This window comes from Cricetulus griseus, chromosome 5 (genome assembly GCF_003668045.3).
Source record: "Cricetulus griseus strain 17A/GY chromosome 5, alternate assembly CriGri-PICRH-1.0, whole genome shotgun sequence".
Lineage (NCBI taxonomy): Eukaryota > Metazoa > Chordata > Mammalia > Rodentia > Cricetidae > Cricetulus > Cricetulus griseus.
Window position 1 is genome coordinate 185,921,298 of NC_048598.1, and position 20,165 is coordinate 185,941,462.

General features: G+C 47.3%; 1 protein-coding gene across 2 annotated transcripts in view; it reads left to right on the forward strand.

The window, feature by feature from the left end:
- Nucleotides 1-20,165, forward strand: part of Wars1 (tryptophanyl-tRNA synthetase 1) — a 33,445-nt gene that overhangs the window by 5,820 nt on the left and 7,460 nt on the right. For both annotated transcript variants that reach the window (XM_027416394.2, XM_027416395.2), the window contains exons 3-7: nucleotides 5,270-5,483; nucleotides 7,406-7,514; nucleotides 12,670-12,789; nucleotides 13,253-13,435; nucleotides 19,343-19,443. In XM_027416394.2, coding sequence (XP_027272195.1) covers nucleotides 5,270-5,483; nucleotides 7,406-7,514; nucleotides 12,670-12,789; nucleotides 13,253-13,435; nucleotides 19,343-19,443 — 727 coding nt within the window. The remainder of the gene's footprint in view (nucleotides 1-5,269; nucleotides 5,484-7,405; nucleotides 7,515-12,669; nucleotides 12,790-13,252; nucleotides 13,436-19,342; nucleotides 19,444-20,165) is intronic.

Here is a 20,165-nt window from a genome sequence, read left to right on the forward strand (position 1 = left end):
GTGTGTGTGTGTCCAGTGGTTTCTGTCCTGTGTTAGTTGAACTGAAGGATTCAGAACCCACAGATACAGACATCCCACCAGCCCCAGTACCCTCCAGCCTGTTCTCCACAGTTCTGCTCGTACACAGATGTTTTCAGTTCTTGTACAGGTTTGTACCTCTGCATGTCTAAGCTGCATGCCTACTGTTTCCTTCCTTTGTTAATTTCAAGTCTAGGGCTTTGGCTGTGGCCACGAGGGATCCCTGCTTTCACACACACTTCCCACCCTCCAGTCTCCCGGGATGTATTGCACCTGTAGTTAGATCACTGTGACTGCAGGCATTACTGCACTGTGTAAACACATGGACAGCTGAGTACTTCTCCTTTCCTTCCTACCATCTGTTTTCTCTGGAGTTAATGTTTGCCTTCATTTCTGTTTGCCTGGCCTTTTCTGTGCTATTCATAATGCAGTTGGGCACCACATAGCACCACCCAGTCAGAGTCACAGGGCTCCAATAGGTTGTGAACACAGTCAACATTCTGTTTGTGGTGAAGTTAATCTTACAGAGTTGTTGCTTTTGTTTCCTGTTTGGGGGCATTGTTTGTTATCTGGACAGTGGGACTGGCACATGCTAAGGTAGCTGCTTTTCTTGTCACTGTAGCCAAATAGCTGACCCACAACATCAACTTCAAAAAGGAAGAGCCGATTTTATCTCACTGTCTGAGGGTCCAGCCCCTCCCTCATGGGGAAGACGCTGCAGCAGTCATGAGATACTGCAGTCAGGAAGCAGAGAGAGGTGAACGCTGGCGCTCTGCTGCCTTTATCCTTCTTCTGTCTGAGACCCCAGCCAGTGGGACAGCACCCACACTCTAGGAGGGTTTTCTGTCATCCATTAAACCACTGTGGAAACATCTTCACAAACACGCCCAGCGGTGCCATCTGGGTGATTGATTCCAAATCCAGTCAAGGTAATGATGGGGATTAGCCATCACACCCTCAAGGCCAGGCACCCGGGCCTGGTTTTTGCATTTAGTACATTCTTTATCCTTCAGCTTGTATGCCTACTCACTAAATAACAGCAAGATTTGTGCCATGTTGTCTTGGCAGAGACTCCCTATGCCCCGTATTGACCGGTCTCTTGATTGCATCAAAGGGTCACATCAGTTAGTGGGCTGTACTGTCTTGGTTAGAGCCCTGATGGTGCCGTATTTAATGACACATTCCTCAGACTATCCTCACCATTAAGCAATATAGGGATGTCACGGCTCTGGTTTACTACTTTGTCAAGGAATTTCTTGGGCACCTTACAAGACCTCTGCCAATTTCCCTTTGGATTGGTGGGTCTTCATTCACCTGTTGTCATCTTCCTTCTCTGATTTAATCTTTTTGGGTAGAATTTTTGGTTGTGAGCCTAGCCTTTAACAGCTGAGCCATCTCTCCAGCCCCTTTTTGGGTAGAATTAAGTCTCCTAATTGTGAAAAGTCCTGCAAAGGAGACAACCTTGAGCTGTGCATGCCTGAAAGGATATTTACCTTCCCTAAGGTTTGATTGATAACTAAGCTGGGTATGGAGTTCTTAAATGGAAGCAATTTTTGCTTAGAATTCTGTTATTTGTTTCATTTTGTCTGACACACTGTCTGGTGTAGCCCAGCGTGGCCTCAGGGTGCTATAGGCAAGGATAACTGTGAACTTCTGATCTTCCTGCTTCTGCCTCCTGTTTGCTGACATTAGAGTGATGGGAAGCCGCACCCAGCTTCCCTTGGAATACTGTCACTGTGCCTCGGTCACCATTGTTTGTTGGTACCTTTTGTCTGTTCTCTCAAGGGGCATCAGGACCCTTCTTGTTCCAGTCCTCTGACATTCCTGGGCAAGGACCAATGCTCTTTGCAAACTTTAATTTTCAGAAGCCATGTTGTTTCTTTGATCTCCTCGGTGCACTGTCTTTTCTGTTTGAAAGTCAGAAAACTCTCATCTGGTTTTCTTATTTTTTTTGCCTGCTACTTTCCATTTCTTTTTGCTCTTTTAGGGCTATTTCCTCACCTCAGCCTCAAACTGTCTTCCATTTCTCCTGTTGTGTTAAACTCCCCAGCTCTCCTGTAGGCATGCTCCCTAGTTCACTGAGCTCCTGGTGGTAGTTTTCCTGGTGCTCTCTGCTCCCAGTGTCTGTGAGTTTCTTCCCCTCCCTTTCATATCACAGGCATCTCAGATGTGTGCTATCTCTTGCCGATCCACTCAAGGCCTTGAGGACAACTGTCTGCTGTCAGTCAGCCACAGATGTGAGGAGACATCTGTGCATGGCCCCTTTCCTGGGTAGCGTTGTGCTTGTTTTGGTTAGGGAATCTTTGGGTTCAGAGTCTTGTCCTAACTCTTTCCTTAGAAGCCAGGTTCTCTCTGATCTGCTGTCAAGGGAGTGTGAGTGGCTGCCACATCCTCCACTAAGTGGGACACTAGTCTCTGTGGTTGTCTCAGGCTGTCCCTAGTGCTTCCCTGATCACACTGTGCACAGCAGTCTCTGATCTGCATGTCATTGTCTTCTTCCCGTGGAAACCTCTGGATAGAGTAGAACCCCAGGCAGGAGCTGAACACGTGCTTCCTGAACAGTCCTGAGCCCAGTGCCCACTCCTTCACAGTGCCTGGCTCTCTCTAGTAGTCCACAGTGTGAAGTGGAGTTGCTACCCACCTACCAGAAGTTCTTAGCATTTGTTTTTATCATGTGCTCAGTCTGTTATTTGTCCCTGAATATTGTACCTTCTGGGTCTTGTTGCTGTCACCCTCCTGTTTTCCTTGTCCCCTGGGATTGTGCCTTTTTTAAGGATCTTGATGATATAGTAGGTTTCAAGAGCGTAGTCAGTCTGCATTTTTATTAGCAGCAAAGGCACTTCATGATCTCATGGTGCCTCCATACTTAGGTCTCCATGGCTCCTCCTCCTCTCCTGCTCTCTTTCCACTCAGCCGTCTTCGTTTTTTTGGAGGTGTAAGTGAATTTTTATTGGGAAGGAAGTTGTCAACTCAAACAGCAGCAAATGAAAAATGCATAAAGGAAATTCCCTGTTGTCAGACAGACGTAACCTCCAGAATATGTGACATAGGAGACATTTTGGTCTGTGACCCCAAGACTGAATGCATTAAGAGCAGCTGTCTCCTTTTCAAACCCTGTGCTGATGTTAGCAGACGGTGCCGTCCACTGCACATTCAGCCCAGTAGCTTTGTAGGTTATTGATTGAGTAAACCATTACAGTTTTTTTTAAAAAAAAGATGATATAGAAAGAAATGATTTCCCAAAACCTGATTATCCAGAAAGATATTTACTCACCAGGAAGTCTCAATGAATTGGGCTAAATGGTCTTAAGGCAAAAGCCTAAAATAAATAAATAAATAAATAAAACAACTATTGATCATTTCTTCTGTAAACCTACTTTGGAAGGTTAGCAGTGGTATATTTGTCGTAGTCTTAAATGCGAATAACACATTTAGTAATGTTTTTAATTAGTACTGATTTTTTTTTTTCCACCCTCATTCTGAGACAAAGTCTCATTGTGTAGCGTTGGCCTTTCTGGAACTCAGAGATTCACCTGCCTCTGTCTCCTGAATGTAGCCCCACTAGCACACTGGCTTTGAAGTTGAGTCTGTGTTCTGGCCCACACTACACAGAAGTAGGAAGCCAGGCAAGTCTGTTCATCACTTTTTTTCCAGGCTGCAGAAGTTTCCTGACTGGGGACAGGGTTAAGTGTCCCCTCTTTCCAGAGCCTTCTAGTAGCAAGCAGAATTGGACCAGACAGAGTATGAACTGTCAACAGTCGGTGATTAAAAGATACCAACTGCTGTGTACTTCAGATCAAGGGAGGGCTACCCTCAAATAACTCTGCAGATTAAACTTGTTAAACATTGCTTTTATTTCCAGAGCTGAGCCAAGGCCTGCAGAGACAGCAGGCAGCTACCCAGTGAAGGCATCTCTCTCTTTTGTGAGCTTTAGACATGGGGTTATTGATGGCATGAGGCAAACTTGTTTTGATAGCAAATTCCAGATAATTTTATTGTTTGAAGCACTGATCACTGCAGAACCCTAGCCCTCTTTGGCCAGGGTACTATACCTAGTGATCAGTTCTCTAGATGAGTTTGGGGTCATGGTAGTTCTTTCCCAGGAAGCCCAGTTTATAGTACATGCTGTATAAACTCTTAAGTGAAAAATATTTGTCTTGCCCTAGGCAAACAAATTAGACTGTGTAGTCTTTGTGCTCTAATCCAGCTATGCTAATTACCAGTCTAGAGCATTAGGGTATGGCATGACTTGATCGCCTTAATTAGTTAGGCTTGCTCTTTTAAGTTTCTGGGGTGGCCATTGTGAGCCCCTAGAAGAAAGGGGTCTTCAATAAGTTGCCAGAGTGAGCAAGGATACAGCTTACGTTTGCTGCTGCTGCTGCTGCTACTACTGTTCCCTTATTATTTTTTTTTTTTTAAATAAAGTCTTCTGTGCCCACACTGGCCTCAAACTTTCTATATAGCCAGGAATGGCCTAGATCTCCTGATCCTTATGCCTTCACCTACCAAGTGCTGGAATTGCAGACATAATGGGTATTTAGACACTAGAAATAGCTTGGTAACTGGCTAGAAAGATGGTTCAGCAGTTAAGAGCAGTTGCTGCTCTTGTAAAGGAACTAACTGGGTTTGGTTCACGGCAACCCACAAAACTCCAATGGTAGGAGACCCAATGCCTTCATCTGGCCTCCACAGGCACATATGGTATGCACACATACATAGAGGCAAATAATCATACACATCAAATAAAAAAATCTTGAAATAGCTTCATGATGGCATCACCTAGTGGTGTACCCGTTTCTGAGTGTCCCTGGGGCCACATCTTTCCCTTGCCTTTGTCTGCCTTCATGGCACGTCTTTGAGTTGCCATCACAACTCCTTCGGCATCTTGATTGTGTCTGTAATTTCATCCTAACCTATGCAGGATGCAGCACTGTGAGCTCCACTAAAGGGGCTGTGACACAGGTCCCCTTGCCATCAGTCTTGTTTAAGGGGCCTTCGCATGTTAACCTGTGTCGCTGCTGCTAGCCCGTGTGACATACACCTGCACCTGGCTTTTTGTCTGTTCAGGACAGATCCTGGATCTCAACCCCACCCACCCGCAGGCACAAGACAGCTTCAGTGACGCCCACTTGTCCAACCATACAAGGTGACAGGTGTGAAAGCTCTCAGCAGTGTGCCTGACACCTAACGGGTAGTCTTCAGGTGTTAGCTTTGTCGGCATTTTGAACACTCACCTTTTCCCCTTTATTAGGATGAAGTTGATTCTGCAGTGAAGATGTTGCTGTCATTAAAAACGAGCTATAAAGCTGCCATGGGGGAGGAGTACAAGGCCGACTGCCCTCCAGGAAACCCAGCAGCTGGGAGCAATAGTGATCCAGATGCCACAAAGGCCAACGAGGATTTTGTGGACCCTTGGACAGTGCGGACAAGCAGTGCGAAAGGCATCGACTATGACAAGCTCATTGGTGAGTCCACACCTTCTCCCCTCGCAGCGTCCACGGTGTCTGGTAGGGACCACCGTGTCAGTCCCATCGGTGCTGCTAAATATGTGTGCTTATCTGTACAAGCACTTTGGTACATTTTAATTTGTCAGTGCATGCGTACCCTGGGCAGTGACAAAATCGGGATATCTAACGTGTTTATCGCCCCCAACGTTTTTGTTTCCTTGTGGCGGGAGTGTTCACAGTCCTCTCTGGTAGCTGCCATGAAATACACAATACGTTATTGTTGATGGCATCGCCCTGTTGGCTGCCTACCAGAACCTACTCCTCTGATCTCACTGAGACCAGCCTCTCTCCATTCTCTTTCCCTGTCTTGCACCCTACCTGACATCTCACCTAGGATGGGATCCTGTGGTATTTGATCTTCTGTGCATTGCTGATCTGGCTTGTCCTTGGGCTCATCTATTGTTGTAGATAACAGGGTTCCATTTCTTTTTGTTTCTTTCTTTCTTTTTTTTTTTTAGACAGGCTTTATACCGTGGAGCCCAGGCTGGCCTCAACTTGAGATTCTTCTGCCTCAGCTTTCTTCTTTTTCTTTTCTTTTCTTTCTTTCTTTCTTCTTTTTTTTTTAAAGATATTTATTTATTTATTTATTTATTTATTATGTATACAGTTATCTGCATGCATGCTTGCACACCAGAAGAAGGCACCAGATCTCATTATAGATGGTTGTGAGCCACCTTATGGTTTCTGGGAATTGAACTCGGGTCCTCCGGAGGAGCAGCCAGTGCTCTTAACCTCTGAGCCATCTCTCCAGCCCCGGGATTCCATTTCTTTCCATAGCTGTGTTGTACAGTGTGTGTGTATGTGTGATGTTACACTTTCTTTGTCCATTCAGAAACACAAAGGGAGATTCCATCTTCTTGTGAAATCCAGAATATGCTTTAAACATACTGATTTCAATATCTTTGGACATATGTGATATTTTTAAAACTTTGAACTATTCCCAAGTAAAAAGCTTTAATATTGAGAAACAAGTAGATCCAAAAACCCTTTGGTTGTATGTTATAGTCACAAAGGATTATATTAAAATTAGATAACAATAAACCAGGCATGGTGGCTCATACTTGTCACCCTGCAATTAGGAGTGGAGGCCAAAGGATCCGAAGTTTGAAGTTACCCTCAGCCACATAATAAGATCAGTCACAGCCTGGGACACATAGATTGTGCAGCCTGGGACACATAGATTGTGCCCCAAGAGCCCAGAGTTCTACATTACAGGAAATGACATATTTCAAAATTATGACCTGAAGCAAGCAGCCTGGTAGGTTTTCCTGGTTTGGGGTAGTTCGGAACTTTGAGCCATCATGTGGTTGCTGGGAATTGAACTCAGGACCTCTGGAAGACCAGCTAGTGTTCTTAACCGCTGAGCCATCTCTCCAGCCCCTAGAAAGCTCTAGTGTGGTGGGCATGTTTGCTAGGGATGTCTCACCATTCCATTCTTCCTCCGAGGCACTTCTGTCCACTTATGTCATTGATAATTGTCAAGGAAGGAACAACTGAAATGTCTGTGTCTGCATCAAAGCTACTTCCATAACCTAAAGCATAGACTGTTGCTGGGGGAAAGTGTCCTCAGGACCAACATGAATGTAGGCCAGCAGTTTGGGAAATGTGGGAAATGTGGTTGTCACCAGTGAGTGTACGCTACACCTCAAGATTCGTGTGTGATCAGAACTGCATTAGGCTCAGGCAGACAGCACTGTGGTGTGTGGTGTTTCCCTGTTTTGATGATTGGGGTCTCAGCTGTTTGGATACAAAGGTCCTTTCGCTTTGTGTGAGGGGATGGATCACAGCCCAGAGCCTCAAGAGATTTGGGTCACTGGAACAGGTCACTAAGTCTTCTGGCGTCTAAGAAAATCATCTCTGTTTCCTGGTGTTTTTTGCAGTTCAGTTTGGAAGCAGCAAAATTGACAAAGAGCTGATAAACCGAATAGAGAAAGCTACTGGCCAGAGACCACACCGCTTCCTGCGCAGAGGCATCTTCTTCTCCCACAGGTCAGGGCCCTTTCTCTGCTCTGGGTTCATAGAATTGGGAGGTGCTGGGGAAGCCTGGTACCCTGGGCAAGTGGGGCAGCTATAGTATCTCACTGTGGAATCACCCTGTCCCTTCTCCTGCAAGCCCTTGTTCCTTTATAAACTGGCCACCTCACAAAGTGGAGGGCAGTTCCGGGCATTGGTGGCGCACGTCTTTAATCCCAGCACTCAGGAGGCAGAGGCAGGCGGATCTGTGTGAATTTGAGGCCAGCCTGGTCTACAGAGCGAATGCCAGGATAGGCTCCAAAGCTACACAGAGAACCCCTGTCTAGAAAAACAAAACAATTAAGGTGGAGGTCAGTTCTTTGCAGGTGAAGTTCAGTCATATTGCATGCTTTACATCATTAAAAGGCATGAAAGTGAAAGAGAGTATCAGGTCCAAGTTCAGTACTTCCCACACGTAAGCTGTAGGCTTCCTCCCACTCATGAATGACATCAAGAGAGTTTACAGCAGAACCCGTGGGACAGAGTATCCCTGCCTTGGGCCATAAATTCCATGCAGATAACAAAAAATGGGCAAGTTCCAGAGGACTTCTTGCCTCTCCAACTCCACAGATTGCTTTTCCCCTTCACGGAACTGACAACCTGAGGTCAGGGTGTTCTGTTCTGCTTGTACTTCAAGGAGCACCTAGGAAAGGACATTTCTGCCCAGGCATTTCACATTGTGTCTACAGCAAGCTCTGGGCCCTGCTCAGCCCACATGCTGGACAAAATATAATCAGTATTTTTCTTAATTGAAACTGAATTCTGGGTCACTGATATGTGTCAGTGAGTAGAAGTGCCCACTGCCAAGCCCAACAACCTGAGTTCCATTCCAGGAGAGAACAGACTCCTATGTCACTCACGTACACTCCATGGCATGAGTATACACACAGAAAGACACGCAATAAATCAATAAAATATCATTTTAAAAGTTGAGACCAGGTGTGGAGGCACACACCCTTAATCCTAGCACTAGGGGGGCAGAGGTAGGGGTTTTCTGTGAGTTTAAGGTCAGACTGTTCTGTGTAGAGTTTTAGGACAGCTGGGGCTACATAGAAAAACCCGGTGGGTGGGTGGGGAGGGCAGGACTTGTGGTGGCATTGAGGGCATCTGCTTCTAAATCCTGAATTCAGTCTCCAGGTCCCACAGGGTATGAGGAAAGAACTAATTCCCAAAGGTTGTTCTCTGACCTCCATACATGCAAGACACACACACACACACACACACACACACACACACACACACACACACACACACACACACTTGTATGCATCCACAGAAAGAAATGTAATAAAAATTCTTGTGAAGACATTTAATTGATGTACCATAGAATTCAACTCTTTAAACTGTGTTCTTCAGTGATTTAATGTATATTTGTTGTATAACCCCTGCAACAATCTAATTACAGAGCTTTTTACCACCCAGCAGAGAAACCTCCCTGTCAGCAGTCCCTCCCAGAACTGGGTGATGGCACACACCTGTAATCCCAGCGCTAAGGAGGTAGAAGCAGGAGAGTCAGAAGTTCAGGGTCACCCTTGGCTGCGTGGCCAGTTCAAGGCTAGCCTGGGAAAATTGAGGATCCTGTCTCCCAAATAGAAAGAAAGCAAATCCAACAAATTCTGAGTTAAAAATATGAGTTTTGAAACTCATTCTTTTTCAAGATTACTTTTATATTCTTAGCTTTTTGTACTTCAATGTGAGTTTTAAGATCAGCCTTATCTTTTCTAACAGAAGGCCTCTAGGATTTTACTAGCCATTTGTCGGCTCTCACCTCCTCAGGGAATAAGAGTTATTTGTTCTCGAGCCAAATATGGGTGTGGCCATAGCCTAGGGACAGATTTATTCCCCATAAGCTGTGTCCAGTGTGGTGACAGCTTAACAAAATTTCTATATTCAGAACAAGAGAACAGAAGAAAGTCGTGAAACGGACACTTTTAAGATGCATTAGCAAAGACAGCCGGTCAGTGTCTGCAGTGGGTCTGAGGGGCTGTCTGGTGACAGCTCTGGTGGTCTCTTAGTACATTCCAAAACATTACCTGACAGTCGCAAGGCTGTCTGGTTGCACACTAAGGTGGGCAATGACTGGCTATTGAGGAAGCTAACATGGCCTATCCCCATATGTTCTGATCCACTTGTATGCATCACCATACCTGGCCGACCTGTAGAGTCTTGAACAAAGGTGGAGCTTTCTCCTGGGACTTCAGTGTACACACTATTCCAGATCTGTTGGTCAGTTTGTTGAACACTGTGAGCTTAAAATACTGTCTTCTTTTTTTTTTTTTTCTTTTTCTTTTTTTTTGAGACAGGGTCTCACTGTATAGCCCTAGCTGTCCTGGAACTGTTGTTGGGGTTTTTGTTGTTGTTGTTGTTGTTTTGTTTTTGTTTTTGTTTTTCCAAGTTTTCTGGGCTGTACTGGAGCTCACAGACCAGCCAAATGCTAGGAATGCAGGCACACATACCATCATGATTCAGGTGTGTGTAAATATGTAGGCATTGCATGACTGTTTTTGTCAGTGTAATAACTGGGGGAAGGTATTTACACATTCTGAAGTTTGACAGAACCCACTACCTAATGTTATCTATTAACCTGGGAGTGAAATGACATCTACAAGCTCATCTCTAACAAGGCTCTTTTGGAAAGGTATGCATTAAGATGGACCTTGAACTGGGCCTAGCCTGGTGAGGCCTGGTGAGGTCTCAGATATGGGCTGTGACCACATGAAAAGCAACTCGTGGGATGGGTTTTCTGTCTTCCCTGTGTCCATTAAAAGTTACTGAAGCAGGGTGTAGTGGACACACCTCTAATCCCAGAACTCAAGAGGCCTCACAAGGAGGAAGGTGAGGCCAGCCTGGTCTAGGTAACAAGTCCCAGTACAGCCAGGGCTACACAGTAAGACCCAGTCTAAAAAAAACAAAAACGAAAAACAGTTAGTTGGATAAATTAGAGAAACAGAGAAGCAGCCTCACAGTGCAGCACAAGCCCTGTGGTCTACGTGTCAGCACCTGGACAAGAGACAGGAATGGGATTTTCCCGTTGCTCTTGACTACACAGCAAATACCTGTCTTAGAAAAACAGGAAATGAGGTAGAGGTACACACTTCTAATCCTGGCACTTAGAAAATAGACACGACAAATTAGGGGTTCAAAGTCATCTCCCACTACATATTACGTTCAAGGCCAGCCTGAGCTAAACGAGTGAGACCCTCCCTGTTTAAAAAGAAAAGAGAAAGAAAAACACTGTGTACAAAACACACAGTGCACACAAGCCAGAAACCAGCACTGTGCCTTTGGCCTTAGATCATGAGAGAAGTCACCACTAGAATGTTGTTTATCTGTTCATTTCTTTTTTGAGGCAGGGTCTCATAGCCCAGGCTGACTTGTAATACATTGTGTAGCTGAGGCTCTCCCTGAACTCCTGACCCTTCTGCCTCTACCTTCAAACTACTAAGATTGCAGGCGTGCTCTACCACTGCTGTATAGAACACTGTTGCCTAGACTCTTCTATCCAGGCCTCGGGAAAGGGGGTTTCTTATTCTTTATTTCCAGCACTTCTGCCCAGAAACAGGATACTCATGCCTAGCCTTTGGTTGGTTTTAGACACAAAAACATGCACATACACTTTAACAAAAACAAATTTTAAAAAAGAAAGAGGCGGGGCTGGAGAGATGGCTCAGAAGATAAGAACTGTCTGTTCTTGTAGAGGTCCTGAGTTCAATTCCCAGCACCCACAGGTGGCTCACAACTGTCTGTAATAAGATCTGTGCCCTCTCTGACCTATAGGCCTACATGTAGGCAGAACACTGTATACATAATAAATAAATATTTAGAAAGAAGGGGGGGGGCCTGGACAATCCCAACTCTGGTAGGCAGGCAGATCTCTGAGTTTGAGGCCGTCCCGATCTACACAGTGAGTTCCAGGACTGCCAGAGTTACATAGTGAGACCCTGTCTTAAAAAAGGAAAGAAGAAAAGGAAGGAAGGAAGGAAGGAAGGAAGGAAGGAAGGAAGGAAGGAAGGAAGGAAGGAAGGAAACCACAAATTCCAGGCTAGGGGCATGGCTTAGTAAATAAATGCTTGCCATGCGAGCATGAGGCCCTGAGTTCAGGCTCCTGAACCATATGATGAACCCGGTGTGATGATGACGTGATGTAATACCAGTGCTTGGGACAAAGAAAGGCAGGTCCCTGGCGCTCACTGGTCAGCCAGCCTAGCCAACTTGGTGTGCCCCAGATCCCATTAAAAGACCTTGTCTCAAAAGTAGCTCCTGAGAAACAACAATACCTGAAGTTATCCTGACCCCCTCCCCAGCCACACACACACACACACACACACACACACACACACACACACACAAATCCCAGATACTACCTCAGATCTTAGCACCTGGAGGCAGAAGCAGGCCTCCACAGCACTGATGGTGCCCCCATCCTGGGGAAGGAAGGATTACTCTGGAATGGTTCTCAGAGAAAGACCCAAGGCCCAATCGGGCATGGGTTGTCAAGTCATCTCTTCAGCTGGAGACTTCATCCCGAACTGCCAGGACCTACCTTTCTGTCCTCCCCAAGCTAGATCTGCATGGACCCTGAGATTTTCCCAGGCTTGAACTCTCAGGATTGTTGGGTTCTATGGGGAGGTGAGTATGGTACTAGCCAAGTGTCCCGTTCCCAAGGATTGTGAAAAGCACTAAGCATTTGCTTTGATCATTGGAGGCATTCCAAAAGGTACCAGTGGCATATTCATGCTCATCTTTTAAAATATTGGTCCAGAGACAGGATCTCACTATGTAGCACTAAGTGTCCTGGAGCTCACTGTGTAAACCATGCTGTCCTCAAATTCACAAAAATCCACCTGCCTCTGCCTCCTGAGTGCTGGGGTTAAAGATGTGTGCTGTCACATCTGGCCCAGATGTTAAGCCTTTTATTCCTAACTTGCATGTCTTGGCTTCCAAAACAGCTATTCACAGAAGGAGCCCTCTCAGAGTTGCTGCCTGCCGTCATAGTCCCCAGCAGCAAGGAGAGGAGGCTCTGATTCTCATCTGTGTTACTCATCTGTCTTTACTTTTCATTCCCAGATGAGCTTTAGTGATTTGTACTTTTTCCAGAAAATGACACTATTCCTTTTCTCTTTTCCTTTAGAGATATGAATCAAGTCCTTGATGCCTACGAAAATAAGAAGCCATTTTATCTGTACACGGGCAGGGGGCCCTCCTCTGAAGCAATGCATCTGGGGCATCTTGTCCCCTTTATTTTCACAAAGTAAGTATTGCTCGTGTGACTTGTCACTTCCCTAGTGAAGCAAGAGGAAGACAGGGCTGCTGCCTGTTGCCTGAGCTACAGGACCAGGACCTTGCCACCTGCTCATTGCATTTGCACCTGGACTTAACTCTGACAGAGACAGGGATGATGGGAGACCACCACGGTGGAGCGAGTCAACCAGGCGTGCTCCACTCCTCTTCCTGCTCCTTGTCCTTGTCCTTGCCAGAATAGGCCCACTCTAGTCCAAACCTCATGTCCATGTCTGCCAGATGGCAGGAATTACCTCAGAAAAGATGATTAGTGAAATGTATGGCATTGACAGTGCAGCTTTGCAGTGACAGAGCAGGCAGGAACTGTGCTCACATACAAAATGGGCCTTCTTGCGCAGGGTCTCCATCCTCCGCGCCCCTAAATTTGACTGCAGGGCATGTTCACACCTACCAATGCCTTCTGTGTCTTGTAGGTGGCTGCAGGATGTATTCGACGTGCCTCTGGTCATCCAGATGTCTGACGATGAGAAGTACCTGTGGAAGGACTTGACTCTGGAGCAGGCATACAGCTACACAGTGGAAAATGCCAAGGACATCATTGCCTGTGGTTTCGACATCAACAAAACTTTCATCTTCTCTGACCTTGAGTTTATGGGGTAAGTAAGAAACATTTGGCTGCCTCTGAGCAAGTGGGTGCAGGCGTCATGGCCAACATGAAGTGCTGGAGCTGGGTTTTGGCCTGGTTTGTCTTCTGTTATGATCTGGAATGTTGGTTTCCTTTAGCAGTAATTTTTGAGGTGGGAAGCTGTGTGTGGCATAGAAAGAAGTCATGTCAGAAACTACTGTGGCCTTCATAAACTTATCTTTAGAAATCATAAACATTTGCCCGGCATAGTCACGGTGTCGCCCTCAGCTCTCGCAGGGAAGTGTTTTGCACGGCAGTGTTCCAGAACAGCCAGTCTTGGAGTTTGGTAGCCTTCTCACTTTCAATGGGACTTTTTCCTCAGAGGAAGTTCCACTTGTTAGACATGTTCTATACAGTCTCATTCCGTAAATTGGCCATGTTTGTATCGGCAGACTTCATTCTTGAACTTCATCCCCAATCATTACTGAGAACTTTGGTAGAAATCATATTTTGAAGCCAGTATGTCGGTGTGTACCCACACTCAACCCTGGTACTCAGGGGCCTGAAGAAGCAGGATCAGGAGTTCAAGATACCCCAGGGCTATATAATTAGACCCTGTCAGAAGAAACAAAATGGAGTGGAGGCGGTGCTGTTTGTCAGCCATGGTAAGAATGATATTCAAGCCCTGTGAGCTCTAATCCCAGCACTCGGGCTACTGATGTACTCAGACTACATAGTTAGAACCTGTCTCAAAAATAAATAACATCAGACAGTGACTCCTGTTTAGCTCCACAAATATTTTTTGAGTGCTGTGGTGTGGCTCAGTGGCAGAGCACTTCCCTAGTATGTGTGAGGCCCTGGGTTTGTTCCCCCACCATGGTGGGACTTGGGAGGCATCAAATCTAGAGCACTAGGGAGTTGATTAAGCAGGTTGAATTGGCTTGGGGCTAGAGGCCCTCTTGTGTAGTGTTACAGCCAGTGATTAGGCCAAGGCAATGTGAGGAAGCACACAGCCTGTGGGCACAGAGGTGGTTGGCTGGTGCTGTTCCCCAGCTGCCAAGTGGGAGCTGTGTGTCCACCAGGACAGGAAATCTGACCTCTTGTCAGCTAGGAACATCATTAAAATTTTAAAAATATTTTTATTATGCTGGGTGTGGTAGAACATGTCTTTAATCCCAGTTACATTTTAATTCGAGTGGGTCGAGTGTGTGTAGGGGGTGGGGCGGGGTGCATCTTACAGGATAGTTCTCCACTTCCACCATGTGAGTACTAGGAATCGGATTCAGGTCATCAGGCTTGGTGGCAGACACTTTCAAAAGCTGAGCCTTCTTGCCTGTCCCTCCCCACCCCACAGATTAATTTTTGAGTTTTGCCTATCAGAGTGCTTTTCAGTTATGTAAGCATAGAGGCTCTGCTATCTATCCCGGAAGGAATTTAAATGGATCTAAGGTCAAGATCTGACCATGGGTCTTCAGTGGTCTTACGGTAACATGGAGTCATCAGACTTGTCACACTTGTCCCATTGTTTTCACCTCATTCCTTAAAAGAGCCTGATGCAAGTGCTTGAGCTTCAACCCAGAGACACACCATGGATCTGCTGCTCCTCTTACAGCCAGGCTGTTGACAGGGCACAGTGACTGCGAGCTTTCATTTGTGAGTCGCCCTCCATGTGTTGCTTAGGCTGACCTTGAACTCCTGGACACAAGTGGTCGTCCTTCCTTAGCCTCCCAGGTAGCTGAGGCCGGAGTCCTGCACCAGCTTCTGGTCTGCAGCATCCCTTACCACTGCAGCCCCTCCCACTCTGGTCTTCCACACTTGAGCCTTGCCCGGTGCCCCAGCATGGGACAGAAGAGCTCACTGTGCTCTTAGCACACAGACTCGTCTGTTTTGGTCCTTTAGCAGCACAGCCATCTCCAATTTGATGGACAGTTAACGGTTCACATCCCTCACCTTTGCAAGCAAAGTGTTATCCTCTGAGCCCTTCACCTCTGTATGGCTAACTCTTTCACTTTTCCTCCAGTGAATGTTAAGACCCCTTTTCCTGGAGAGATGCCCTTCTCTGGTCCCTGCTACACACAACTGCCAATCTGACACAGGGGGCCCTCTGATGGGCCACCGTCCAGTAAGTAAATCAAACACATAGCTCCTTCATCTGCCCTCTAGGGGAAGTGCTTTTCTGGGCCCTGAAAACATAGTGGTTTGGCTAACTCTGCCCTCCCTGGACTCAAATGTCTGTTTGTGTTAGTTAAGGTTTCTATTGCTGGGATGAAACACCATCCTAACCAAAGCAAGTTGGGAAGGAAAGGGTTTATTTGGCTTATACTTCCACATCATTGAAGGGAGTCAGGACAGGAACTCAAACAGGGCAGGAACCTGGAGGCAGGAGCTGATGCAGAGGCCGTGGAGGGTGCTGCTTCCTGGATTACTCCATGGCTTGCTCAGCCTGCTTGCTTTTAGAACCCAGGACCACCAGCCATCTATAATGGGCTGGGTCCTCCCCCATCAGTTACTAATTAAGAAAATGTCCTACAGCTGGATCTCATGGAGGCAGTTTCTCATTTGAAGTTCCCTCCTTTCAGACAACTCTAGCTTGTGCCAAGTTGACACAAAACTAGCCAGCATAGTGGCCAAAGGGGAGCAAGTCCATGACGACGATCGTGCGGGTCAGGAGTGAAGAGGTGGGGGAGCGGTCCATAGACTCCTTTCAGCACACTCCAAATGTGGCATTTGCGTGTCTCTGGTGGTCTCAGCTCCAACTGCTGTTCACCTTGGCCCGGTGAGAATTTTGTCTCTCTTCAGGAGTATAGGGTGAAGTTGAGTATCAGAAACACATCTGCCCCATTAAGAATTTCTTCTCTTTGTTTTCTTTTTTGAAATGAGTTCTCACTGTGTTGCCCTGGCCTAGGATCCCAAGTACCGGTGACGACAGATACATTCATGTGCCACCACACCCAGCAAGAATTTCCTTAAACACTTGAGCATTTACTTTCCTGGCTTAAACTTAATCTAGAGTCTTATCTGTGATCTAACAAGCCTGTTGGTCCTTTGGAGCTACAAATACAAAGAAGCCAGGCTCTCCTCTTCTTGGAAAGGAAGGAAGAAGTCAATATGTCCCTCCCCCTGCCTCCCTCCTGCTCACACTGCAGAGGGCCTTCCTTCCAGTGATGTAGTCCCTGTATGTCCCTCCCCCTGCCTCCCTCCCGGCTCACACTGCAGAGGGCCTTCCTTCCAGTGATGTAGTCCCTGTATGTCCCTCCCCCTGCCTCCCTCCTGTTCACACTGCAGAGGGCCTTCCTTCCAGTCATCCAATCCCAGTTCTGCTCCAGCTTGGTCACATCCTCTTGGGTAAGTCCCTGTATTTCCCAGTTCAGTTTTTCTTGCTAGAAATGGAACTGAGAGCCTCATTCATGTTAAGCAGGTGTCTACTAGTCACCTACATTCGTAGTCTCTACAGTTTATCTTCTGACGGGGTAGTCACTTAACACATAATTAGGTGATGGTGAGGTCACGGTGGGAGACGAGGAAAAGGTGGAAGTGAAGAGGTTAGAGGTGCTGGTCCATGCTGCCAGGCTTGTGGGCACTTTCTGAGTTGATGCACATAAAGCCCCTCAAGCGGTGCCTGGCACCTAGCGGGCCTGGACAGTGTTGCCTTCCAACCATCTTCCAAGTGTGGAGCTGAATGTGGGAGGAAGGTCTTCCCTGGAGCAGTGGTAAGAATCACGTGGGGTCTGTCCCCATGCGGGCTCCATTCTGCTGCTACTACCAGGGCACGTCTTGTGCAGCAGGATCTGGCTAGAAGACCAGTTCACGGGTGATACCCGTTCAGTCATCTTGATCCCCAGAATGCTTGCCGCCTTCACTGGTCTCTTCCCAAAGGCTGTGGCACTCTGCAGATCTGTTGTGCCGAGCATACGACTAGATGTGGGGATGCTCCTTCACTACCCTCCCCCTGCTCAACCGGGACTGAACCCCTGCTGACTGCTAAGTGGACACCATAGAGAATACCCACTGCTGGCCCTGTGCCCATATGGACCAATGTACCCCTCTCTCCTGTCTCCACCTTCCGCCTGCCCAGAGACACTCAGGATCACACTCTCATCAAAGCTGCACCACAACTATGTCAGGATAAAAAAGGCTCAGACTTCGAGGCCAGGTGAAACCTGGTTAGATTTCAGCTCCTGTGTGCACAGGGCCTGTGACGGTGACCTGGACTCTCAAGCCTGAGCCTCCATTTGAGACGCCAAGGCCATGCTTCTCAAGGGGATTGTGCCAATCACTATGCCACATCGTATGTGCCTTGGTCATTCTCCCATTGTAGTGGAGACCCACACACCTATAACTGATGAAAACTGTGTTCATAGGTGTAGATGTTTGTCTGTGTCTGCCGGCTTCTGTTGCTGTGACTAGACACCGTGGCCCAGACAGTTTACTGTCATCAAGGTGGGGAATGAATAGACACCGTGGCCCAGACAGTTTACTGTCATCAAGGTGGGGAGTGCAGCGCACTGGTGCCGAAGCAGTGGCTGGGACTTTGTGTGCAGCTGGCAGAGGAGGACTGGGCTTGGCATTGACCTTAAAACCTCAACGCCTGCCCCTGGTGACACGCTTCCACAATGTGGCCACACCTTCTAATCCTCAAACAGTTCACCGACTGAGGACTGACCTTACAAACCAGACCACCACAGCCTACATGTATGTCTGTGTGCCACATGTATGCAGTACCCAGAGAGGCCAGAAAGTGAGCCACCATGTGTGGATGCTGGGAACAAAGCCAGGTCCTCTGGAGAAGCAGCAGTGCTGTTATTCACTGAGCCATCTCTCCAGCCCCAGTAAAGACATGTATTGTGCCCAGTTCTCAGTCCAGAAACATGGTACTGGCATCTGACAAGGGTCTGTGCTCTGTCACCCCCTAGCTGAGGACAGGAAGGAAAGCAAACCCTTGAAGGGAGGAAGGTATAACTAACCCATTCTATAACCAGCCTTAACCAGGCCTGCCCAGTGCCATGACAGTGGCAGTGAAATTTCACATTTAGGTGGGCCTGCCTCTAGCATAGCTCCTGCCAGACACTGCAGTCTGTCTACACTGCCTTCCTTTCTGTCTTTCCAGTGCATAGCAAAGGGCCAGGCTGAAGAAGGGGTTACTGTCAACAAACACAGTATAAGAAGGGGGGGGGGAGGCCCAGAGAGGGATGTCTCAGAGGTTAAGAGCATTTACTGCTCTTGCAGAGGACCCAGGTTTGGTTCCCGGCACTTACAAGGTGGCTCACAGCTATCTGTGACTCTTGTCCCAGGGGCCAACACACTCTTCTGGGGTACCTGGCATGCATGGGACACACATACCTGCAGATAAAGCACTCATTAATAAAAGTTTAAAAAGAGGCCACTCTGGATCCTGCCAGCCTCTGTGCTCTGTCTCAGCCTGCTTCCCTCTGTTATCAGAATGGCTGCCACAGATCTAGGCATCATATCCATGGCCTTCACCATCCAGAAATGCCATGGTGCTCAAACCAGGCAGTATGGCCCACCCCTGTTCCTGGGTATGAAGCCAGCCCTGCCCAAAGTACAGCCTGCCACTGCAGTAGCGGGAGTAGTAGCCGGATGCTGGGAGGAGCGTGCTGAGGTCAGCCAGGGATACACGGAGAAGCCCGGCAGTTCCCGTGCATTCCAGCTGGGCACACATGTCTCACCACACCTTCGTGTCAGCAGATGGCAGTGGGGCTTCTTCCTTAAGATCCACAGTCCACTGAGTGCTGCCTCTGTTCACACCCCTTCACAGTTAGAGGTGTGACTGCTGTGTGTGCCTGCCTGCAGATGACTTCTCCATACATTCCTGTTATGCATGAGCTGAACACGTGTGTTACCCACTTTTAGCTGCTGCTACTCTGTTGTCCATGGAGGCTGCCCTCCAGGTCAGGTGTGATTCTGCTCATCTCTACAGGCAGAGCCCAGGCTTCTACAAGAATGTGGTGAAGATTCAGAAGCACGTCACGTTCAACCAAGTGAAAGGCATTTTTGGCTTCACTGACAGTGACTGCATTGGTAAGGGACTGCTGCTGCTTGAGGACCCTTTTCTGTATGACAGTCGAGCTGAGAGGAGACTAGCCAGTGTTCCTAAGAATCACAGATCAGCAATGCTAGGCAGTGATGGTGCACGACTTTTTTTTTTTTTTTTTTTTTTTTTTTTTTTTTTTTTTTTTTTTTTTTTCTGCAAACTGCATGAGGCTTTATTGTAATTTAACGAGCTAACCCCATGTTAGCTCGGGTCTTTTGTCCACCCACCATGGCGGTTGGCTACAAAAGACAGCTCCTAGGGGCTCCCAAGAGATCTTGTAGGGCAGCGTAAGGGGAGTGTCTAGGGGTGCGCACAGGCTCAGAATTGGTGTGCCTCCAGGCTTGGAGGGCTTGCCCTGTGTTGATTGGCCAACTGGTTGTTAGGGCCCATAGGCCCTCCCAGGGTGGTTGCTATGCTCTGGGAGCACGACTTTAATCCCAGCATTCAGGAGGTAGATGCAGGTGAGTTCAAGGCCATTCTGGTCTACAGAGTGAGTTCCAGGGCAGCCAGGGCTGTTACACAGAGAAACCCTGACTCAAAAAAAAAAAAAAAAAAAAAAAAAGCAGCAACACCAAAGCCTGAGCTGACATACCTGGAGTGTGGTGTGTGCACCAAGAGATAGATAGATTCATACATGTAGTAAATCCTACCACTGAGCCACACACACCCACCCCCCAAGTCTGCCCAGAAACCTGAGATGTTAGAACTT